The following is a 25,240-nucleotide window of genomic DNA, read 5'->3' on the forward strand; positions in this document are numbered from 1 at the left end:
AAGGGCAGGGTCTTCTGGATGAGGAGAGAGTGGAGAAGGGGGAGAAACAGAGGCCAGAAGGAACCCAGTGAAAGTTAGAGGGGCGCCACTTCACTGAATGCTTCACTGTGGGCCGGGCCCTGTGCCGAGGGCTTAACACGCCTCCCTCATTTAATTCTCGCCAACTCTACAATGTATGTACCTCTATTTCCAGATGAGGAAACTGAGGTTCAGAGAGATCAAGTGACTTGCCCAAGGTCCTGCAGCTACTAAATGACCACAATGGGATTTGAACTCAGATCTCTGTGGCTTAGAAGCACATGATTTTAATCAACCTGCCTCCCCATGTGAACAATACAAAGCTTGCAGGCAGGAAGCGCCTTCGTGGAGAATTCCCTGCAAGAGAATCAGCCAGGGGCTCCTGTGCTTTGCTGTCAGGAGGATGCCTGGGTGCTGGGCATCGAGGGGCTCAGACGCAGGTGGAGACCAAGGGTGGCTGAGAGGCCCTCAGGACTGTGTATGAGGAGTTCCCAGCAGCCCTTTCACTTAGGAAGCAGCTGCTGAGGAGCAGCGCTGTGCTGCGTTGCCCTGACCTCTGTTACTCTGGTTTTCACACTGGTGTGTGGAGGAGCATGGGACTTACCAAGGGGTACACCATACAGACAGCTTAAGGGAATCAATTTCCAGGTTCTAAAGCTCCTATGAGATTCTGTATTAAAACTGCTGGAGGATGCCCTAGTCACCTGGCCCTTCCCCCACTTCACAGAGGAGAGGCTCACCCCTCACACATTCTGAATCCCACTGTGTGCATCATCCAGGGTACAAAAACCTCTGAGTCCTAGAGAGAAAATGAGAAATGGTTGGTTACAGAGCAGCCTTCTTTGCTGATATGTCGAGGTCCCGTAGAGCTATGGTTCTCCCGTCTCTTCCTATCTACGTGCATTTCTTGGTAGTGAGTTGCTTGGTGCACAGAGGAAGGGTTCGAATTCAGAACCACTGAAGTAGGATAAGTTAGTGACAGGGGTTCTTTATAGTGTAACTGGAATGTTTTCTAGACTTCTAAATTTTTCAAGGTATTTGGATAAAACCCAGGATGAACATTTTCCTTGCTTTCTGTCTGATTCAGCCTGTCATTCAATAAGGTAGTTAAATCTATTTTGCCAAATCACATCATGAAACATTTAAGTCAATTACAGTCAATCCTCATCTTATAAAATGTTTACATTTTCTAGTTCCAATGAACAAAATTAATGTATTTAAACTTATGGTGAAAAATTGTAAATGTCAGGCTAACAATATACATGAGGATAAGTGGTTTTAAACACTATTTTGGGAATACGAGAGCATGAAAGTTTGAAGACCATCATGTTACTTCCTTGGCTTGTCTGGGTCTCCCCAGTTCCTGCCAATCTGTTTCCTTCACTCCCACGCAGTTGCTTCTCTCTTTCAGCTCTCAGGACGTGTGAGAAGTATTCCTCACCGCATGCCATTGAGTACCATAATCGACCCAGGACACTTTTTCTTAGAGGAAAAGATGGCACCGTACTGTGGGCTGTCTTGTACTAAGTCTTCAGAAAAGTGGGAGGGGTGCAGGGTGGGCAGCTGGAAACCCTCTTTGGCCAAGCCAACTTTCTTATGCATTTCAACAAGGTGAACGTAAGCGTACAATTCAATGATCTAAGTAAATTTATAGTTGTGCAACCATCACCACAGTCCAGTTTTAGAACATTGCCATCACCCTGAAACGTTCTCTCATGCCCATTTGTAGTCAAGCCTCGTTCCCACCCCTAGCCCTGGGCAATCACTCATCTTCTTCCAGCTCTATAAATTTGCCTTTTCTAGACACTTCATATAAATGGAATCATTTAATATGTAGTCTTTTGCATCTAGCTTCTTCACTTAGCGTGATGTTTTTGAGATTCGTACATGTCGTAAATGTGTCAATAGTTTGTTCTTTTCTTGTTTGGTGAGGGAGATTATCCTTGAGCTAACATCTGTGCCAATTTTCCTCTATTTTGTATGTGGGATGCTGCCACAGCATAGCTTGATGAGCCGTGTGTAGGTCCACACCTGGGATCTGCGAACTTAACCATTATGCCACTGGGCTTGCCCCAATACTTTGTTCTTTTTAATTGCTAAATAGCTATCCTTTCTATAGATATACAACCTTTGTTTATCCGTTCAACAGTTGATAGACATTTTCATCATTTTCAAGCTTGGGGCTATTATTAATAAGGCTGCCGTACACGTTTGAGTACACGTCTCTGTGTGGACCTCTGTCTTCGTTTCTCTTGGGAAGATCCCTAGGACTGGAATTGCTGGGCCTTATGATAAGTTTATGTGTAACTTTTTAGGAAACTGCCCAGTAGTTTTGCAAAGGGGGTGTACCGCTTTACATTCCCGCTAGCAATGGATGAGGGTTCCGGGGTCTCCACACCACAAAGCTGAGTTTTTTCAGCCTTTGTTACTCAAAGCCCTTCTTGGTTTTTCTTTTGTTGTTTAGTGATGAGAATAGGTTGACTCTTCCAACCCTCCAAGTCTCTGAATTTCTGGACTGTCTCTATTCCTTTTCATCCCCGCTATAAATTGCCAATTCTTTTTTTCTAAAGTTTAGTTTATTTAAACAAACAATAAAGAAGACAAAAAACAGTTCACCATTTTCTCCCACTCCTCACTCCTGCCTCTGTCAATCACCAATCTGTTCTCTGTAACTATGAGCTTAGTTTTATATATATATATATATATATATATTTTAGATTTCACATGTAAGAGAGATCATACAGTATTTGTCTTTGACTTATTTCACTTAAATAATGCCATTGAAGTTCATCCATATGGTCGCAAATGGCAAGATTTCATTCTTTTTTAATAACTGAATAATATTCCATTGTATAGCTTTTTTATCCATTTATCCATTGATAGACACTTAGGTTGTTTCCATATCTTGGCTATTGTAAATAATGCTGCAATGAACATAGGGGTACACATATCTTTTCGAAATAGTGTTTTCATTGTTTTTGAATAAATACACAGACGTGGAATTGCTGGATCACATGGTAGTTCTATTTTTAATTTTTTGAGGAACCTCTATTCTCTTTTCCATGGCAGCTACACCAATTCACCACCAGCAGTGCACAAGGGTTCCCTCTTCTCCACATCATTGCCAACAGTGGTTATTTCTTGTCTTTTTGATAATGGCCGTTCTAACAGATGTGAGGTAGTATCTCATTGTGGTTTTGATTTGCATTTCCCTGATGATTAGTGATGTTTAACGTCTTTTAATGGACCTATTGGTCATCTGTGTGTCTTCTTTGGAAAAATGTCTATTCAGATCTTCTACCCTTTCTTTTTTTTTTTTTTTTAAAGATTGGCACCTTAGCTAACATCTGTTGCCAATCTTCGTTTTTTTTTCTTTCCTCTATCCCCGAAGCCCCCTGGTACGTAGTTGTACATTCTAGTTGTAGGTCCTTCTGGTTGTGCTATGCGGGATGCCACCTCAGCATGGCTTGCTGAACAGTGCCATGTCTGTACCCAGGATTCGAACTGGCGAAACCCTGGGCTGCCGAAGCAGAGCGTTCGAACTTAACCACTCGGCCACGGGGCTGGACCCCCCCCCATTTTTGATTGGATTGTTATTTGCTCTTGAATTGTATGAGTTCTTTATATATTTTGGATATTACCCCCTTATCAGATATATGGTTTGCAAATATTTTCTCCCACTAACTAGGTTGCCTTTTCATTTTGTTGATGGTTTCCTTTGCTGTGCAAAACTTTTTAGTTTGATGTAGTCCCACTTATTTATTTTTGCTTTTGTTGCTTTTGCCTTTTGTGTCAGATTCAAAAAATCATCACAAAGACCTATGCCAAGGAGCTTACTGCCTATGTTTTCTTCTAGGAGTTTTATAGTTTCAGGTCTTACATTCAAGTCTTTAATCCATTTTGAGTTAATTTTTGTATATGGTGTAATTTAGTGGTCCAGTTTCATTCTTTTGTATATAGCTGTCCAATTTTTCCAGCACCGTTTATTGAAGAGACTGTCCATTCCTCATTGTATATTCCTGTCTCCTTTGTTGTAAATTAATTGACCATATATACATGGGTTTATTTCTGGGCTCTCTATTCTGTTTCATTGGTCTTTGTTTTTATGCCAATACTATACTGTTTTGATTACTATAGCTTTGTAATACAGTTTGAAATCAGGGAGCATGATGCCTCCATGCCCATTTCTTTTTTTTTTTTGGTGAGGAAGGTTGTTGCTGAGCTGACATCTGTGCCAATCTTCCTCTATTTTGTACGTGGGGCACCGCCACAGCATGGCTTGATGAGCAGTGTGTAGGTTTGCACGTGGGATCCAAACCTGCAAACCCCAGGCCACTGAAGCAGAGTAAACACACTTAACCACTGCATCATTGGGCCAGCCCCCTAAAGCCCTTCTCTTTCTCATAGCACTTTGTCAAATACAGCCAATGGCAATCAAGACATGCTATTAACAGTCTGACTCCCAGTCTCTTTACTTAAAGCCATAAGCTTATTGAGTTCATCAGCTGCCTTCCAAGTTAATGAAGGCAATAGTTTTCCAAAATACTTCATCAGTGCATAACACAGGTCACCTCCTTCTAGCCTTCAGGAACGATTTCCTTGACACCCACTGTCTGGCCCAAAGACACTGAATTTTTGTTCCAGTAGCATATCACTTCTGATAGCCAACTGCTGTATGAGTCAGGATAAAGAGGTTGTGCTCCGGTAACAAACAGCCCCAAATCTCAGAGACTTAGAAAAATGTTTTTATTTTTCTCACTCATGCTATACATCCATCCTAAGCATCCATGCCTCCACTCCACATCATCTTTGCTCCAGAGCCCAAGGTGATAGAGTCGCCCTCCTCTGGAACAATGAGGACGTGGTGAATCATGCACTAGCTTTTAAAGCTTCCTCTCACATTTAACGAGTCAGAGCAGGTGAAGTGGCCAGTCCTGACATCAATGGGCAGGGAAATGTAATCTTGTCCCAGGGAAGGGCAGCAAATATTGTGAATGATAGTATCATTTATCACCTTATGCCTTTTCTTTCATACCCTGAGGACTCCGAAGTAGAGAGAAACAGCTGACTTTGTGTGGTGGTTTTGCCCAGAGCTGCCTACAGCTTGAGTAAGGCAGGGAGACCTTTCAAAATACCTTCTAGACCTAAGCCTTTGATCTTCACGGTGGTTGGCCCCTGCCCTGCGGCTTTGATGCACAGAATTGTCATCTATTGTTCCTCTTGTTCTACCAGCCCTAGCTCTTAGGCACAGGGAGAAATTTGATTGCATGACTGTCTTTCCTAGATTTCACTACCCAACACTCAGTGCCCTCTGGGGCATTGGTAAATCCATTCTTGACCTCCAGCTTAAATTGACCCATTTATGTTTTTTCTTCCCAGCTGTCTTTTGGGGAGACATTGCCTTAGATGAAGAGGACCTGAAGTTATTTCACATTGACAAGGCCCAAGACTGGGTCAAGCAGTCAGTGGAGGAAGCGGGGCACAGCACAGGTGAGTACTGCATCCCCCAGCCCTGCCCGGGAAGGGGGCAGTCAGGGCTCCAGCAGGAGTGGATGTGGACCACAGGTCATTGGTATTCGACCTGTCAGTCCAGTGCCCACCTGTCTGTAGAGAACCAGATGGGTCACCCCTCCTTCTCCGCTGCAGGCTGTGGAACTGGAGCCTCCAAGTTTGCTGGTCCTTCTAAGAAAATCTCCATTTGACTCCTTATCTGAGAGTTCAGGCTGGAGCTCAGCGTAGCTTCTCAGGACTCTGGCCTCGGGGCCCAGCACGTTCCACATGGAGAGAATTCCTGGATGGCCTCCATGTAGGGCTGGCTGATGATGATGCTGATAATGATTGGCATGGGGGAGTTGTTTGCCCATGGGCTGTTGTGCGTGTGCTTGGCCGACAACACAGGCAAGAATCCCCTGGGGCCAGCAACAGGGTTGGGGCTTTAGACATTGATTACTCCTCTCCCACTCTCCCTCCTCGCCTCCACCTTGGGGTGAGTGGTAGGGGGACTGGTCTCTTGAGTTCTCCTCACCTCCCTGCCCACTAGGCTCAGACACCTCAGTGCTGTGGAATCTCCATTCTCGGAAGTAACCCAGCAAGGCTGAGTTGTGGGGCTGATGGGCTGGTGTGGCTGATGATGGCTTGTTCTATGGTGACCAAGGCCCACCTGTGCTGGATGCTGCACTGTCTCTGCTACCTGTGACCCCTCCACCCACCCTCCCTTCCTTTCTCTCAAGGCCTGTTTAGAAATTGTGATAAGAACACTTAACATGAGGTCTCCCCTTTTAACAAATGTTTAAGTGTACAATACAGCATTCTAAACTCCAGGCACAGTGTGGTACAGCAGATCTCTAGAACTTATTCATCTTGCATAACTGAAGCTTTCTACCTTTTTTCTGACCACCTATCATGGGCCAAATGTAGTGCTGTGAGAGAAAGAGGAATAAGATGTGACCTCTGCCCTCAAGGAAACCTTTCATGCCCACAGACAGGGTTTAGATCTGGACAAGCTCTCTAACATCTCCAAGGTTCAGTTTGCCTATTTGGAAAATGGGGATGAAGCCTACACTCACTCCATAGGAGGCTGGGGAGATTGACTCAGGATAGCAGGCTAGCCCGGTGCCTCACACGTAACACGTTCTCAGGCAATGGCACATATTATCACTAAGGGCTCCCATTCTAGAGGAATGAGGCTGAAATGTAAATAGATGAACCGTAATTCTCATGACAAGTGCTGTGATGAACCAAGAGCAGTGGGAAGAGGGAAGAGTGAGTGGAGAAGCCTAACTAGGTGAGCCAAGACAGGCATAATGGGAATGGGCACTCTTGCATCGTGTCTTGTTGGATGTGTAGGAGTTCCTTAGGTGAAGAATCAAGAAAAGACATTTCAGGCGGAGGGAAAGCTATGTGCAAAGGCCAGGAGTATGAGAGGGCCTGTCTTTATTCAGGAAATAGAAGAAAGTGTGGGTCACTGGAGGGTGGCTCTTTGGGGTGGGCTATGGGAGAGAGATGCACCTGGAGAGGTTGGTTGGGGTAGATGGTGAAGGTGCCTGTCGAAGGGGTGGGTTAGGGTGTGCCCATAGTTGGGGGCAACTCCCATGATGCTCAATGCCTGTCAGGCTAATGAGCTGGAGCTTTCCCCTGTGGGCTGCATGAATCCTGCCCAAGCTTTCCGAATAGGAGTGTGACTGCTCAGTTTTGACTTGAGCGGCATTGGTGGAGTCCCCTCTCCCACTGCTCTGCACAGCCCACCAGCTGCCCTGAGGATGCTGGATTCCTGGCTGGAAGTTTGGGCAACCTCACCCTGGCTTGCTGGTGGTGATGGTGGGGAGGGTTGTCAGACAACCCCTTCCCCCACTGCTGATGCACTTGGTGGCATCCAGGAACATCCCCGAAGCCTGAGGTGCCTTGCAAGCCTCCAAGATTCTATTCGAGCTGATTTACCAATTCTTCAATTCAGCATTTCCTGGCACAGAAGGCCCTGGGATCTTATCCACTTGGGAGGGAAGGAGGAGAATATACTGTACTCACGTTTCTGAGTGTGGTCCCCATTCATTCATTCATTCATTGAAACCTCTATTGAGTATCCACTTTGTGCCAGGTCCTGTGCTAAATTCTGAGAAGGTATAAATTGAGGTTTCTCTTCTTAAGGATTCACCAGCTAGTGGAAGAAATAGGGGCGGAAACCAAAAAGAGTGCTGAAGAGTCAGAGATGGGGATTTCAGGAAGCATAGGGGCAGTGGGGGCACCAAGAAGGACTGGGGCCATTCCTGGGAGGGGGGAAGTTAGGAAGGCTTCCCAGAGGAGGGGGTCCTGGGGAGATGGAGAGCTTTGTCAGACTGGGGAGTAAAAAGTCAGAGGGTAGAGAAGGGCATTCCGGACAGAGGTGGGGCTTCTTCTTGCGGGGGGAGGAGGAGGCTGGGAAATAGGATAGTGGTCACCACTGAGGAGGTTACATGGCTTCCTTGTCCAATGGATGGTTCCCACTTTCTGTGGAGGGGGTGGGTGGGAATGTGCCCAGTGTGTGGGGCAACTCCCATGGCCAATGAGGGACCTGAGCAGCTACAGGGACCAGGCCAAGTCCTGGGCTCCAAGCTCCCCACAGGGGATGGGGGATGAGGTGAGAGCAGGAAGGCAAAGGTTGTCAGGAGGCCAGGTGGACTCCATTGACAGTGGCTAGGAGGAGAGAGGGGCAATTACATACCTTAGAGCTTCATTTTGGTATCTGGTTCTACAACGATCATTTATTAGGATTTGGGGGACCGCTTATGTATGTCTTGAAAAGTCTATTCAAATTTTAAATGAGGTTTTAGAAACCAAATTATTTTTCATGCCAATATATACACAACCTCCATTGAGCTCTAACAAAAGGTGGCATCTCTTCGTAATTCTACCACTCCATCTAATCATGCTCTCCCCCCAGTTCTTACCTGGAGGCCTGGAGAAGTTGACCTGATTGTAACCTGTGTGTGGTTAAAATTTTTTTTAACTATTTTTTGCAATATTGCTTAAAAATAGTTAACTTCACATATCTCAAACATGTAGTTTGGAGAACTTTTACATATGTTCATGTCTGCGTAACCACCACTCAGACCAAGGTATGGAACATTTCCAGAACCCCAGAGACTCCCTTATGCCCCCTCCCAGTCAATATGCTTCCCAAAGTAGCCACTAGTCTGACCTCTCTCACCACAGATTCATTTTACCTGCCTAAACGGAGTCATACCTTATGTATTTTTTTGTGTCTGTCTTCTTTCACTCAGCTTTATGACTGAAATGCCCCCACACTGTTGTGTGAAACAGTAGTTCATTCTCTTTCATTGCTGTGTGGTGTTCTGTTCTATGAGTGTACCCCAGTTTATTCATTCTTCTGTTGACAGGCATTTGGACAGTTTACAGGTTTTGGCAGTGATAAATAAAGCTGCTACTGACGTTCTTGTATGTGTCTTTTCATGGACATGAGCACTAGTTTCCATTGGGTATATACCCAGGGGTGAGATTGCAGGGTCGTAGGGTTTACAGAAGTTTTTAGTCGATACTATCAGTTTTCCAAAGTGGTTGTACCAATTTACGCTCTGTGAGGGTACATACTGATTTGGAAAGCAGGAGGGGTGCCCGTGCAGGCTCCAATGAGGCCTTTGGGTCTTGGTCTCTCTGACTTGGGCATCCCACTCACACCCTCTGGGCCTGCACAGCAGTCATTTGATGCCTGTCCACCATCGTGAATGCTCAGGGTTGCCCCATCAGCGATCCTTCTGCTCTCCTTGGGGGACCTGCCATGGCACAGCGTGGCAAATGTTACAGACCCTAGAAAGAGGCTGGGCAGTGGCCAGCCTCCATGCCAGCCATGTGCTCAGCTGCTGGAGAGTTGCCTGCCCAGAAGGTTGCCTGAAGTGCTGCAGTGAAGAGAAGCCCAGCAGGCCTGCCTTTGCCTCCCGCACGGCACTCTCCCAAGGCTGGCGTGGTCAGCCTCGTGGTCTGAGAACTTGAGTACCTGTCTTCTCTTTCCTTCTCCCCTGTGATCTGAAAGATGGCAGAGGCTACATCATATGTGACTTTGGATTCCACAGTGGTGGCCCCCCACCTTGTTCCTAGAAGTCACTGGCCAACATCAGTGGCGAGAGACAAGGAAGAAGTGGAGGGGACACCGGCAGACCCTGGAGCCGTCTCCCAGGGGCCAACAAGATGAAGAGCTCCAGGGGAACTTTGCTCCCAGAAGGGTGGTTAAAGCCCTGGTCCAGGCTTTGGGGTCAGACTGCCTGGGCTTCAATACTTGAGCTGGGCCTCAGTTTCTTCATCTGTCAAATGGGAATAGTAATTATCCTCATCTGAGAGTGATGTGAGGACAAAAGGAAAGAATATGTAGAAAGTGTTTAGCACAGTGCCTATCATATAACAAATGCTCAAAACTGTCAGCTCTGCCTCCTGCTCCTCGTTAGTAGTGGCAGTATTTACAGGGAGAGCTCCGACCTGGGACAGTTAGAGGTTACAGTAGAGAATGGAGGAGGTTTGCTCTATGCTGGAGGGGGCGTGGGGAGCTTGGACCTGATGTTTCCTTCTTCCCAAACTTGATTTATATATTTTTTTCCGGCGTGTTTTTATGGCAAGGTGATTTTTATCCTAATTGCTTTTCTCTGAGGACCAGTAGTACTTTGCATCTATCTAGAATAGTTATTTTATTTTCAGAATGGGAATACTTTTTATTGTTTTTGCTGATTAAACTAATACTGTTGGTTGTTAAAAAACAAAAAAAAAGTCCAATAGCTCACAATTGTAGAAAGCAGAAAGTGAAACCCCCTGTTACCCCAGCCCCAGGGATCCCCACATTATCTGCTCGCTGGGTTCCTTCCAGCCTTACTGAGCTCAGGCCATGTGCATACTGATATTTTTAAAACATAAAAGGGATTTCTCTCAACATGCTCTTGTGTAACCTGCGTCTTTCACTTAACCCCACATCATGACATCCTTTCATGCAGTACATGGTGGTCTGTCACATTTAATGTACAACTCTGCCACAATTTATCTAACTAATCCTATACAGATGGACCTGAAGTTTGTTTCCCTTTTTTTCTGTAATGATTTTTGCCTGTTAGACACAATGCAGCTGTGAGCAACTGTGTGCATAGATCTTGACACATTTGCCTTAATTAAAAAAAAAATAAATTAAAAAGGAACCACACCTTTATCCTCTCTTTGTATTTCCAAATGTGTGAAAGGCTGTATTCTTAGGTATAGGATATCTCATTTCCAAGCTTTGGTAAGTGCCCCTGGTTTTGGGGGGGAGGGGCTCAAGGGGGGAGGGCTGAGTGCCTGGAGGAGGATGGGACACAGTGCAGCCCCAGAAGCCTGCTCTCCCTGCTTTATCCTGTGAGCCTGGAACTGCTTTCCCGGCTGCAGAATGAAGCGATGTCATTGCCCTAGAAGTGACCTAGTCTGCCCCATTTCCTAGATATGCCCGGTGTCTGAAGTTCAGTCAGTGGCAGAACCATGACTAGAACCCAGGTTGCTCATCTCCCAGGCCATGTGTCCTCCACTGTACCAGCCTGTCCTCATGTTGCCAGTTAGAAGGAATGGAAAACAAGGGAGGTGTAGTCATTCCTTTTCCATCACTTGGAAAGTAGGCTGGAGTCTTTCTGGACCAGGGGATGAGCAACAACCTTGTGCCCAGGTTGGTTTAAGAGCCCACTCAGGGTGCTGTGCTGGCCACAAAAAAAAAAAAAGCCACGAAGGGCTTTGGGACACCCAGCAGGGAGCACCCTCACTGTTCACTTAGGGCTCTGGGCTCGTGGTGATTAGTTCCAATCAGTCTCCCTGCCTCTACACTCTCCTTCCCCATCTTGCTTCCAGGTGATCTTCCTGGCTCTGACCTTGCAACCACTTTCATGGGTTGAGTAGTGTCCTCCCAAATTCATGTACACCTGGAACCTCAGAATGTGACCTTATTTGGCCGCAGAGTCTTCGCAGATATAATTAGTTAAGGATCTTGAGATGAGGTCATCCTGGATTTAGGGTGGGCCCTAAATCCAATGACTGGGGTTCTTATAAGAAGAGGAGAGGACACAGAGATATACAGAGAGGAAGGCCACGTGAAGAGGGAGGCAGAGATTGGAAGGAGGCAGCTGCAAGCCGAGGCACACCAAGGATTGTCGGGAGCCACAACAAGCTGGAAGAGGCAAGGAAGGATTCTCCAGAGCCTTCAGAGGGAGCGTGGCCCTGTCAACACTCTGATTTCAGACTTCTAGCCTCCAAAACTGTGAGAGAACAGTTTCTTTTGTTTTAAACCACCCACCTTATGGCATCCCTAGGAAACTAATAGAATTATGCTCCTTAAAACCCTCAGTGGCTCCCTATCACTTCTCAGAAACATTCCTTAGTCTGACCCCCAAGGCCCTCCATGCTTTGTCCACAATGTGCATATTCAGCTCCCTTCCGTCTCTTCGTCCTCCAGCCAAACACAATGACACTGTGTTCAGGCACCGAGTGTCCTTCCTTCCAGCCTTCGCCCTCTGTTCCAAGTCCCCATTCTACAGAAAAAGAAATGAAGGCCCAGAGAAAGCCAGTGACTCATCCAGGGCCCTACAACTGGTGTGCATCCATGGCACCTCTCTCTTCAGCATGGCTGCCAGCTTGGGAGGCCACCTGGGTTGACAGAGCTGTTAAAAAATTAGCCTCATTTTGTGCTTGGGATGGGGAGAGCTCTATTTTCCCCCGATTTTCAGACGGGCCCATTCCCCTGCCATGGGAGCTGCCCAAGGAAGTGGCAGCAGCATTCTGGATGTGTGTGGGGCAAGGAGGCAAGAGCGCATTCTTCAGGGAGAGAAAGTCCTTCTGTGTGCATTTTATTTGCAGTGAGAAGAATGGGAGTTCTGGGCAGGCATGGGCCAAGCTGTTGTATGAATGGGCCCCTTGAATTAACATTGCAGAGTTTCCTAAAGCTGCTAATCGGATTAGCTGTGTAGTGAAGGAAGTACTTAGCAGACGCACACACAGACACACACGCAGGCACACACACTCTCCTACCCCCTTGCATCCTCTTCGATGCAGTGGTGCAGAAGCTACCAGCCCCGTTTTTGAGTTCTGAGCCACCTCCCCTCCTAACCACACAGGATGTGGAGGAAAGGCCTGTGTGGTTGGTGTTTTGGACTTTTTATTTGTTTGTTTCTTCCCTAAAGAGTCCAGGAAGCCAAAGTTGAACTTTCCCATCTTTGCAAATTTCTGGAAACCTGGAGAGGAAATCTCATCTCGCAGTTATCTGCATCCGGGTAATGGATCTGATTTCTTGGTCTTTGTAATGACTCTGAAAGAGGAAATGGTTTTAATTACTTATTGGTTCTGATGGAAGCTGATATTTCCCGCCTTGTCTATTCTGAGCCATTGGGCCATGTCCATCTCTATTTAAGAAACCAATCTTGCTCTAAGTTCTCACTTCCTAAACTCCTGCCATCTGTGCAGGGCAGCCGCATAAGCCCAACAGTTTGGGCATCTGAGTTCAAAATAATAAATTAGCAGGAGAGATTGAAAGACCTAAGTCTGGATAACTTGCCTCCCCTCTCTGGGCCTCATCTCTGAGTCATGAGGCCCCTTTCCCCCAGCAGAGCCTTGGCTCCTGGAATTCCTTGTCCCATTCTGTCCATGACTTGTAGTGGCACATGTTACTGTCTCCTGGTCTCAGTGTTCCCATCTGAATAGAGGGCCTCATGCAACCACATCCTCATTTCTTTCAAGCCAAATTTGAGCTCTGGTGTTTCAACCTAGAGAAAAGAGGGGAGGCAAAGGCCAGTGGGCAATGAGGAGCTAAATTTAGGCATGAAAGGCTAATACATACCCATGAGATACCACATGGACTACACGGTTTTCTGGGTTCTGCCTTCCAAGCTTTGAGGATCTAAAAGAGACCAAACATGTCTCTATTCCCAACACATTTTTAGCTTTGAGGCTCTTGAGAGAATTTATGGGTGGGGTTGTTTTAAGCAGCCCCATCAACAGGCTGTGGTTTTTCAGACTCTACTCCCAGAGAGACATTCCCCAAGCTTTGTACAAGTGGTGTCATCTTTTCATCAATTTTCTTTATTGGGGGTGGGAGTGCTACCAACTCCAAGTAAGAAATGAGGGCAGCAGTGGCTCCCTGTGACATCTTGTAGAAGGGACAATGGCCTGAGCTTACGAATAAATGAGCCAGGTTAAACTTGCTGGGGCAGTTGGTTGGTTCAAGTCTGTCTTCTCTTATGTCATGCAATGCCAAGTGCCATCTCTGGGGCATCTGGTGGCCTCTGCTGCTGGGACCACTGTTTAGAAAGCTGGAGAGGGAAAAGAAGCTGCCAGGGAGCAATCTTACTAATCCTTCCCACAATCTCCTCAAGAGGTCTGGAGGAAGAGGTGCCCAGGAAATAAGGTCTTGGTGACTTCTTTTCTCTAAGTATATTGTGCTTGACATTTTGTGGTTCACAGACCCCTTTGAGAGTCTGATGAATATTATGAGCGCTTCTCTGAGAAAAAGTTACACACACACACTATTTTGCTTGCAATTTCAAGAAGTTTAACTGCTCCATGGATCCCAAGTTACGAAACTCTGGCCCACAGTCTCCCTTTTCTGTTTGTTTCATGTCTGTTGGAGATGTTCTTCTCATGTGGACATCCTGGATCTTGTGAACCTGCAGCGTAGAAAGGCATGGATGTTGGGGTCCAGCAGGCCTGGGTTTGCCTCTCTGGCTCTGTATTGATGAGCTCTGGGACTTCGGGTGACTCATTCCTTATTTGTAAAATGGGATATTAACACCTATCTTACAGGGGAGATTGAAAAACTGTAATGAGTAAAGCATGTATCCCAGAGTCTGACACCTGGTAGGTGCTCAATAAATAACAGCCACCATGGCTGCCCCTGTGCCGGCTCTTCTGCCTTCTCTTCTCTCTGGCCCAACTCTGTCTCCCAGACTCCATACTCCCTAAATGCTGTGGAATTCTTTTTCTTTGCAGTACTCTGCCAGCATACCCCCCTCCCCCACCGGAGTCTCTGGAGCTGGGCCTGCACCAGAGTGATCTGATCAGATCCTTGGATTTAGATCCCACTGGCACATGGTTAATCTCTATCAGTCCCTAACATCAAGACTCCCCTCGTCCTCCTGAGTTAAACACTGTGTTGTACAGTTGGCCAAGCAGAGATCTGAAAATGGATCAGGTACCAATTCTTCTTTAATGGCAACAACAAAAAGAATGATAATAACTACCATTTGTTGTGTGCTAATTACTTCTTAAATACTTTATACACATGATCACATTCAGTCTTCACACAACAGCCCTGTGTGTTAGGGACCGTTAGTCCCTGTAGATGTGAAAGCTAATGGTCAGAGAGTTACGTAACCTGTCTGATCACACAACTAATTGTTGGCAGAGTCAAGATTAGGACTTAACTCTGTCTAATGTCAAAGGCCTACTGTTAGCCTCTACACTCCATTGCTTCTAGAAACAGCTGCTGGCATCACCACTAACCCTGTCCCCTTGAGCTGTGAAGACTTGGTCTCCTTATCACTGCCTGTGAGAGGTGATGGTAAAAGACAAGGATGAGTTCCATGCACACGTGGGGCTGCACCTCAAACTGCCCTCCGTTGTCTCAGTACCATTCAGCGTGTGCCTTGCCGCTTTGCCCAGGCTGTCAACAGCTGTGACTTGTCTTTGGTCTTGGCCCTTCCTCTTTAGTTCCAGCATCAGGCTGGGCACGTGAATGGTGCCAGACAAACACTTGTGAATTGTGGATCGGCCACGAGCCTCAGGAGTGCATGGTGGCCTCCTTGCTTCCCTGCTCCTCTGCTCCCCCAGGAGGCTAGTTGGGGTTAGGACTATTTGTTTGAATGTGTGATGCCTCAGACCCCAGCAGGGAGTGGGTTGTCAGCCATGACAGAAAGGCTCCTGCTCAGGGGTGGTGCCCTCAGCCTGGACAAGCCCAGATCACCTTGCAGAGAGTGTCTGAAAAGGGCATCCTTTGGCCACGTGGACCCTTTATCTTTACAGGGCCCTTCACACAGATGCTTAGATGAAAGATGTGGTCCTTAGGTCTTTTCCAAACCACGAGGGAGGGCCGGTGTTCCTGCTCACTCCTCCAGGGCTCCTTTCAGCCCTCTCTTCCAGACCTGCAGACCTGCAGGGACTGCCAGCTGACCACTCCATTTCACCCCCATCCCTCCCGTGAGAATTTGCCATAGCTCCCATGGCTCAGAACTGATCTTTATGTGCTGATCTCCTACTCTGGCATGCCCTACACTCTCCCCTTGTGTCTACCCCTGGCTCTGCTGAACCTCTGACACCATCTTTGTGATTAGAGTCACTTTCCCTCCCCTCCCTCTTTCCTTCCTTCGAGTAATAGATGCTAACTGAGGACCTCTTCTGTGCTCAGCAGCAAGGATATAGTAGTATCCACTTTTTCTTCTGCCCCTAAGGAGGTAGAGTTTTAATGATTAAGTTATTATGGTCATGCTTTGGGAGTCCTGGAGGAATGAGGCAGGATGGAGGGGTGGGACCTGGGATCAAAAGCTCCCGGAGATGTGGGGCACCAATGACCTCACAGAGGAGGTGTGGTCAGTAGGCAGAAGTCACACCTGGAGAGAAGGCCCTAGGTGACAGCTGTCATCTAGGCAGGGGTTTGTGTTGGGGTCCAGCCTGGGGCACAATGCTTGATGGGAGGTAGAGTGGGGCCACACCGTGGGAAGGCAGGAATTTTCGTGTGAGGGCAGAGACCCGTGCAAATAACATCAGTGAGGCCTTCAATGGAATTCACAGAAAGTTCCAGCCCAGAAGAACAAGAACCTATTTCTCCTAGGAAGTGGATATTCAGGAGGACAACAAGCCAGAGACTTGGCCTGAGAGAATAAGATGGGGACAAGGGTCAGAAATTAAGCAAAATCCCACAGATCAAAGTTAGGGCCAAAGGTGATGTGCTGCTGAGACCTCGAGTGTTGAGTCCAAACTCCTTAAATTCTTGGACCAAGGACAGGGCTGGCCACAGTGTCAGGCTGGCTCAGCCGGCAGACAGCACTCAGCAGCTGGGCGAGCAGGAGGGCTGCGGCGCAGAAACCGGGCAAGGCCTGGCAGTGATTCTGCCCATAAAGTTTTCAATTTAGTAAGATGATTGAGATGATAAAGAGGCATCTGATAAAGTGCACATCTGCTCTTTGGGAAGGAAAAAAGAATGCAACATAAGGATTCTATCATCTCATTCCCTGGAGCCTCATTTGGAGGCTGACTTATACCTTGGATTGAAGCCAGAGTTCACTGTGAATTTGAAATGTTGGGAAAAGTAAATTTACCTTTAGGTAGATTTTTATTGTGACTGCATTTGTCAGAATTTAGAGAAAGTGGGCTGGGAGTCCACTTGGAGCCACAGTGGGGTGCAGAACTGGGTAGGGAAGAAGTGGTGGCCACCCTTGGGCATCCATCCAGGGAGCCATCCTCTTAGGCCCCCTCATGGACCACAAGTCTGGAAGCCTGAGTCATAACTGGGAAATTAGCTTGAGAAAGCAGGACAAACGAGAGTTTAGTACCTCACGTTCTAGGCAAGGTTCTTTCAGTTTCAGCATACAGAATCCCACTCAAGATAGCTCAAGTAAAAGAGTGTATTTAAGAATACGTTCTCATGGCCAGCTACAGACAGAAGCAGGGTAGGGCTGGCCTCTTGCTGACCGGACTAGGAATTGGAGAGAAAGGAACAAAGCTGGTTTCATTCTTAGGGGCCACAAAATGTCTCATTTTTGCTTTTGCCTCTTCTTGCACCTGATCCGTCATGGCCACCATGCCCAAGTTTACATCATGATCCCTCAGCTTGTGTCCCCCTCTGAATGCCTTCAGTACCTACCTATGAAGGGGTACTATGGAAGTCCGAAGAGTAGAAGAGAGCTCCAAGCGAGAGGTAAAGTGAGCTGACCAGAGGGCTAACAACAGAGCCCAGGGGAGGTGGGAGGAGGAAACAAAGTGATAATGGAAGCAGATGGTGGGTCTGCGTCTGTGGCTGGAGAGAATAATGCATGATGGAGCAGCCTCTGGTTTGTGGAGGTGATGGGGGAACAAACTGACCCGCCAGGTGTGGAGGTGAGGAGGCAGCTTCCTTTTGGGTTAACTTGGTGTTGGGGCCAAACCTGGTAACCTCACACTCACTTTACCATAGATATTAGTTTCATGGGAAAATACTTCATGAGTTCCCATCAGTCATCTTAATACATGGAATTTGGGAACACAGCCTCATGAGAGCTGGGGACTGCTGGTGTCTGAGGAGGATCCAGTCCTTGCCTCTCAGTTTTGGCCAACAGATGGATTGTGCCTCACCTCCTTGAGCATCATTCTTTGGTTCTTAATCTGAGTCTGTTTCCCCTGCCCTTTAACTGTGTATGTTTTCATTTATTGAACAGAATTCTGTTTCCTGTTCTAAATTTAAATAGTAGTTGATCTCTAGAGCAGAATGAAATGAAATAAACCATACTTACAGCCTTTTTATTTATGCAGCCCTCTGATCAACTGTTCTAGTATCAGTGGCCCAGATGTAAAAAAATCCCTCATCCCAACTTAAGAGAACCCTGTGGTGACTCCTTTGTGGCAACGTAAAGGATGCTTTTATCCAATAAGTAATCACTCCCTAAATTTTTTGAGCTTCGCATTTTTAGATTTCTTAAAGCGATGCCCCTCTGTTCGTGTATTTCTTGGCCTCTTTTAGGTGTGTGCATTTGGTTATAGCTGGAAACTGACCTTTGCTACAAACACATTTACTGCTCCAGTATTTTCTCATGGGGCGTGATAATGAACTAAATTGTCTTTCGGGCCAAACCAGTGCCACAACCCTTCAGAGTTACCCACTGCCCAGCAGACCTTGGCTAGGTCACCTCAAGGGACCTCAGTTTCCTTACCTGTAAAATGGAGGGTTGGACTCTAAGCTTCCTGATGGCCAAAAATGAGTCTGTTGGTTCCTTTGCCAAAGAGAATCCATGAATGTTTGGGGACTCAGCGTGGTGTCTGCTGCCTGCATGGCTGATCTTTGGCTCCATCGTTTGATGCCTTGTGGAACTTTAGGACAGTCTGCTCAAATTGCATCTGACCTGAGACCTTCCAGAGACCCTCCAATGGGCTCCCATAAGTGTTGGCAGAAATGTGGCTGTGGCCTCCCTTTTCCCACCGTAGAAAACATCAACAAACAACAATAGGCTGGAGAGAGGAGGTTAAGAAAGGTCAGACTGCCTCCCACAGCAGAGCCAGGAGAGGGACGGAGACACTGAGCATCAGTGACAAGTGGGCTGGATCAGGAGAGCTGGAGATGCAGCTTGAGAGGCGGCCAGTGGCCCTGCTGGAGTGAGTTTGGCATGAGGCTCCAGCTCATGGTGCTCACCTGTGGCTGATGTGCAGGACAAAGTGACATTTCTTCTGGGGCTGTTTAGACCAAGGTCTGCAGGTCATTATTTCTGTGGTTTCTGAGGAGGTTCAGAGAGAGATGGTGATGATGATGGCGGAGTTGCCAGTGGAATCTCACCCTGCGTTCCGGTCATCTCACGTCTCTTTGGCTGCCTTTAATGAGCCCGCCTGTCCACAAACACTGAAGGAAGAGCCCCAGCTGGCCTTGGCACTAAGCCTCCGAACTTATCCATCCTGTCCTGCTCCTACTGCTCCTTGACTTCTGCTTCCTAGGCTCTCCGTTACCCTCCTGTGTCCATGTACCTTGGCTGCCACTGCCCATGGAATACCTGTCTCCTCTGACATGGGCACCCCCAAGAGGCATGACTTTCCCATTCACTCTGCAGCCCAGAGGTCCTCGCTGTCAGCCCACCAGCCAAATCTGGTCTGCAGATGTGTTTTGTTTGTTTTGTAATGCTTAAATTTTTTTTAACTTGCTGCCAACATTTAAAAATCAGATTTCTCATAAAAATCCAGAACTCTGGCTTCTCTTGAAAAGTTGGAAGATCTAGCCCTGCTGGTCCAACAATCCCACATGGTAACAATCAACCGAGTTGTGTAATGATGGGTTGAGCTCTGGAGGAGCAGGTGCACTGTGGTTTGCCGCAGACCCCACTACTCCCTGTTCATCTTTCACACTTGACCTCTTTAACTTTGATGAATTACTTGCCTGGACCCCCAAATCTAGGCATTTGAGTTTGTATATTGGGCCAACTGGGTAAGGGACACCATCCTTGGGCCCTAATTCAGGTCCCATGACATTTGCCAAGCTGCTTCTCTCTTCTCCATCAAAGGAGGAGAGTCCCAGAGTCGCAGTTATTGCCTGATAATCCGAAAGAAGATCCTTCCTCTGGAAACTCTTTTCTTCTTTTCCTTGAACTTTCAATCTCTGGCACCTGCTTGCGATACAGCCTGCCATGTCCTGGGCTCTGGATGTCACTGAAGGAAAAGACCAGAAAGGGCCAACAGGTCGCACTCAGTATCTTGCAGGAAGGGTTTGTGGCCCAGTACACGTGTGGGCATCAGAACAGGTTCTTCTTGCCTCAATGAATCGGTGGGATGAGACCGTTAATAGGCATTGACCTCTCTGAGACAGAGGGGCCATTAAACTGCACTGACATATGCCATTGCCCGTAAAACACTAGTCACCCTAACCTCTATTATCCTGTATTATCATTTAAAGGTGAAGCCATCGCTCTGCAGTTTTCCTTGAACCAAGCTGACTTCTGTCTCAAGAAGATCAAAGACAGGCCGTGGAGCTCTGTGATCCTCTTTCTGCTTCTCTCCTCCAGTTCCATGGAGAGTGCTTGGGTTCGTCCCTTCCTTTCTTTGATTTCCTGAGTTCCTTGCTACTCTTTCTGTGACCCAGTTCGTGGGGTTCGCCCTTTGAGACCTCCATAAATCTTTATGGGTCAGTTAGTCATCTGTGCAAAGGCCGTGTGATAAAATCCTTCTAAGATTTTCTATGAGGACAAATGTGTGACTCTTCTGAAGAAATTTATACTCAGGAGTGAGAAAGTCTTGCCCCTTGAGAAAGTCTTAACCTTTCTTCATTGTCTGGCTTTTTCCCTTCCTTCTCTGCTCCTGTCAGACACTAAGGGACAGAGAAATGAGGCAAAGAGCAAGGGCCGGTGGTCACACCCTCCCAGCAGGGTTCACACCAGCTGGTGACCATAGATCAAGTGCTTTACCTCATTGAGCCTCAGTTTCCTCATCTGTAAAATGGGGATGACAATAATAATACCTCACCCCATGCAGGTGCAGTGAGATTTAGCTGAGATAATATATGCAAGCATTAGTCAATCCAATTTGGTCCAATTCAAATGGATATATTTGTTAAGCATCTGCTATGAACACCACAAGGTGAAGATAGGACATTGTCTGAGTCCTCAAGGAGTTAAGTGTCTTGTAGGGTCAACCGACTGATGCACAAATAATTATACAACGGGCGTGGTATGAACAGAATCGGGAGCTCCTCTTCAGCAGGGACTGTGTCTGCTCTGTTTTTCTGTCCCTGGCACCGGGTACAGTGCCTGGGAGAGAGGTGACCTATAAAAGCTGGTGGAATGAGGGAATGAGAGGACGAATGAATGAGTAAAGGTCTGTGAGGGAGATGGAATGAACCACGGAGGAAGGGCTGCCTTCATGGAAGAGGTCGAGCTGGGCCTTGAAGGATTTGGATTGCGGTTGTTTGATTAGGTTGAAGGGGAGGGCATTGCAGGTGGAGGCAGAGCCTGTGCTAAGTCATGGAGGAGGAGCTCGGCAGTGAGAGCTGAATGGTTCAGGGTGTTTGGCAGGTGGGTGAGACGATGGGACATGGGGGTTGGGGAGAGAAGCTGGAAAAGCTTGTTGGGATCACACTCCAGTGGGACTTGGGCTGAGGACTGGGAACTGCCCTCTTCCCGGCCTCGGTGCCCAGAAGGTCTTTGGTCCTCGCCTTCTGCCTTTCCCTCAGACTCAGCCAACCCTTCCCTGGGAAGCCTCCGAATGCCTGCCTTCCTTCCTCTTTCTCCCAGACTGGATCGGAGCTCTGCCTGAGCCCTGTGGATTCTCGTTTATCTGTGCACCCCCAGTGCCGAGTCCTGTGACAAACACATTCTAGGTGCTCACGACATTTGCTGAATAAATGACTCGTCACAAAATGAAAATCCCGCTTCCACCAGACTCAGCATGATTGTTACCATTAATCTCTTTATTTTGCTACCTTAGTAGTTGTAAAGCGGTACCTTATTTTTACTTTTATTTTCATTTCAAGGGTAAACTTCTATATAATTACCTATTAATTAGATTTTCTTCTGTAACGTGTCCACTAGTTTCCTTTATCCAATGTCTACTGGGTACAGAGTTTTTCTCATTGATTTGCATAAACTATTTATATAGTAGATAGTAACCATTTGTTATCTTCAGTGCTGATCTTTTCCCCTGTATGGGTGATTTGTCTCTATTTTAAGGAACTAGTCTTCCTGATGTACAAAAGCTTTAAAGTTTTTGAAGTTAAATATGTCAAACTAATTTTTCTTTTTCTAATACTTCTAAACATATAAAATTATTCCTATTACAGCTTTGGGGAAGAACATATTCTTTCTAAAGTTCTTCTATGGTTTTTTTGTTTATACTTAACTCTTTCAAAACATCTGGGTTTTGTCTGGGAGGAGGGTTGATATCCTTCCCCCTAACTTCTGAATAATAATCTCAACATCATCTAATGGATATTCTTTCCCCCTGGTCTGGTGATTTCTCCTTTATCAGAGTGTGTGTTTTTATAGGTAGTGTTAGCATTTATGTCCCATTCATCTATGTGTCATTTCGTGTTAGTTTTAATAACTTTCTGTGTTTTAATATTTGGTGGGGTACGTCCTTCCTCATAGCTCTTGCTCTTCATCTTTAGAAATTTCCTGAAGAGTCTCACTTGTTTATTCTTCCAGATGAATTTGAGGATCACTTTTCTACAAAAATCCCAACAAAATCCTCTTAGACTTTGGATCATGATTGCATTAAACCCATAACTTCATTTGGGGAAACTGACACATTTGTAGTATTTAGCCAATTCATCCAGGGTACATGGAATGTCTTGTCTTTACTTACTACTATTTTTATAAGTTGCAATAAAAATGTATAATTCTCCTCTTGCAATTATACACATTTCCTATTAAAGTTATCCCAAGTCTCTTATGTTGACTGTTCTGAATGGGCTCTCTGAAATTTTCTTCTCTATTGGCATATTTCAGCGTGGAGAATGGGCGAGTGGGTGCCTTTATCACGTCTCAGAGCTGACCAGTGCTTTCCCTCCATCTCCCCTCTCACATCCAGCTGGGTACCAAGTTATATTTATCTCATCACCCAAATAGCTCTCCTGAGCACCCTCCTCTCCATCCCCACAGCTGGGCCACTGTCCAGGATGTCATCACTTCTTGCCTGGAGACGGGCATTAACATCTGCTGCGGCCTCACATCCTGCAGCCTCCTTTTCCCCAGTTCTCGCTCCCACCAGCAGCCGCTTCCTGTGTGCCAGCCACTGTCCCAGGCCTGGGGATACATCAGTGAAGACGATGGAACTTGCTTTTTAGGGGATGTGGGAGAGGCAGGCAATAAACACGTAAGCACATAAACGAGATCACTGCTGATAATGTTCAGTGATCCCTGAAGGAAATAAATGGGGACTGAGAAGATTCTTCTAGAATCTCCCATTTATGAATTCAGCTTCTTGGTCCAAATTTTGGCCTTCAGCGTCTCAGGAAGGGATTTAGCTGGTGTCTTATCATGCTCCTTGCTCCCCGTGCTCCCCTTCCTGCCTCGCTGTCAGCAGTGAAGTCGGTGTGTCTGAGTTTCTTCCCCGGTGCCTCTCTAGTGCCCCACTGCTGCCGCACCTGACCACTCTCTGCTTTAGAAGCACCCCCCTCAGAAGCTTCTGGAAATCTTTGTGAAGGAGAGGCTCCCAAAGAATCCCCTGAGGGCCGCTGAGGACCAGCAGTTCCTCTCTACAGCTTTGCAGAACCAAAAAGGACCAATCCCCCCTGGAATTTCAGGTGATGGTCGTTGCTATGAGGGAAAGAACAACTACTCCTTTCTTATCTGCCTTCTCCTCTCCCTCCCTTTCCTTCTAGGATGTGCTCTCAGACCCTGCTAAAGTTTGGGCCCTGGGATAGGGCTGAGACAAGCTGTCATTCTGTCAGGCCAATTAGGGGAGGCCGGGGTATGGCAGGCGGGGGTCTGGGAAGAGCTCCACTTAGGGGGACAGAGAGGGTTGGCACAGCTGAGCTCCTGGCCAGAGCTGAGGCCACAGTACGGTCACCAAGACACAAGAGGCTGAGGCCTCCTGAGGAGACCTGAAGAGAAATCATCAGCAAGGCTATGGGGTGACCACACCATGCCAGGCACTGTATTAGGTGCTGCTCACAACCTGAAATCTTAGGTCTTATTATGCCCATTTTTATGGATGAGGAAACCGAAGCTCAGAAAAATCATGTATCTTGCCAAAGATGACTTGGGTCAAAAGAGCTGAGCTATCAAGCTGGGCAAGTTGTTTCCTTTCTATGTTCTATGCTGCCTGACTCCCTCTCATCTCCACTTATTGACACCCTTTTTGTCCTTCAATGCCACCTCCAGGGAGCCCTCCTGGGCTTCCGGGTTGGGAGTAGGATTCCTTCACCAGGTTGCTCTCACTGTTCTCTGTGTCTCATGGCTCCTGTGGGAGGGGGCCACTGTCTGGTTCACAGCTGTGGCTCCCCCATGGCCCAGCACATTATGGAACCTTCTTGATTCAAGGCAAGTGGTGAGCCCTGGGCCAGAGGTGGGTTCTTTGGATGACTCTGAGGGAGTCCAGTGGTTCCAAGCTCAGCTGGAAGTGAAGGGGCCCTCCTTTGTGTCTGGAGGGGACCACTTTCTATTCCTGAGGAAGAACCTGCTTATTCTTCAGGGACATCTGGTCTGGTCCCTGGTTTGGGGGCTGAGAGCTCTGAATGTCGATGTGTGTCTAGGGCAGCCCCCTGGTGGGGTTGGTTCCCCTGGAAGAGGAGAGTCATTTGCCAGCGCAGCTTCCCTGGGCGCTCAGGCTCCCATTCATCATCTGCCTCCTCCTCCTCTTCCTCAGAGGCCCTGCCCCCAGGGCATCCTGGGAATGTCAGAATACGAACGCAGCTCCCTGAGCCTTCAGATCGATCCCTGAGATGTGGCCTCAGAGGGATCTCCCTGCAAATGTGACCTTCTGTTGTCTAGCTGCCCAGAGAGCAAGGCGCTGGGGTTTTCCTGACCTTGTCTATTGGGACATTTGCTATCAATCATTAAGGTTGGAATCCCTATCCCTGTGTTATAAAGGGCATCCGTGGAGTCAGATGGGCCTGGGTTTGCAGCTGGGTTTTGCCTCCGACTAGCTGTGTGACGGTGGGTGAGTTATTTAAAGTTGTCCAAGCCTCAGTTCTCTCATCTGTAATTAAAGCTAGCGATAGTCCTTACCTCATAGGACTGTGCTGAGAATTAAGTGGGACAATACATACGAGGCAGCAAGCACACGCCTTGGCACACACAAGTCTCGAATAAGCATTATTGGTCCCCTCAGCGAAGTTCTAGCCTTCGGTTTGGGACCGACACCCAGTGAACAGCACTGGCCTATCTTGGCCAACCAGCTCCACTGTCCCAGGGATAACAGGATGAGTTATCTTTAAGTATATCTTTAGTTATTTTTTCAATAGTTATTTGCTATCTCAAATTGTTATGGTTGAGCACCATATGGAGCAAGGTTTAAAGAAATACCATGTCTGGGTACAGTGGGATGCCTTCCAATTGGCTGTCAATGGATTCTCAGCCTAAAA

General features: G+C 47.1%; 1 protein-coding gene across 1 annotated transcript in view; it reads left to right on the forward strand.

The window, feature by feature from the left end:
* TLL2 (tolloid like 2) overlaps positions 1 to 25,240 on the forward strand; it is a 133,081-nt gene that overhangs the window by 25,601 nt on the left and 82,240 nt on the right. Inside the window, exon 2 of the mRNA XM_001500497.7 lies at positions 5,398 to 5,508. Within this exon, the coding sequence (XP_001500547.2) occupies positions 5,398 to 5,508 (111 nt within the window). The remainder of the gene's footprint in view (positions 1 to 5,397; positions 5,509 to 25,240) is intronic.

This window comes from Equus caballus, chromosome 1 (assembly GCF_041296265.1).
Source record: "Equus caballus isolate H_3958 breed thoroughbred chromosome 1, TB-T2T, whole genome shotgun sequence".
NCBI classification, from domain to species: Eukaryota; Metazoa; Chordata; class Mammalia; order Perissodactyla; family Equidae; genus Equus; species Equus caballus.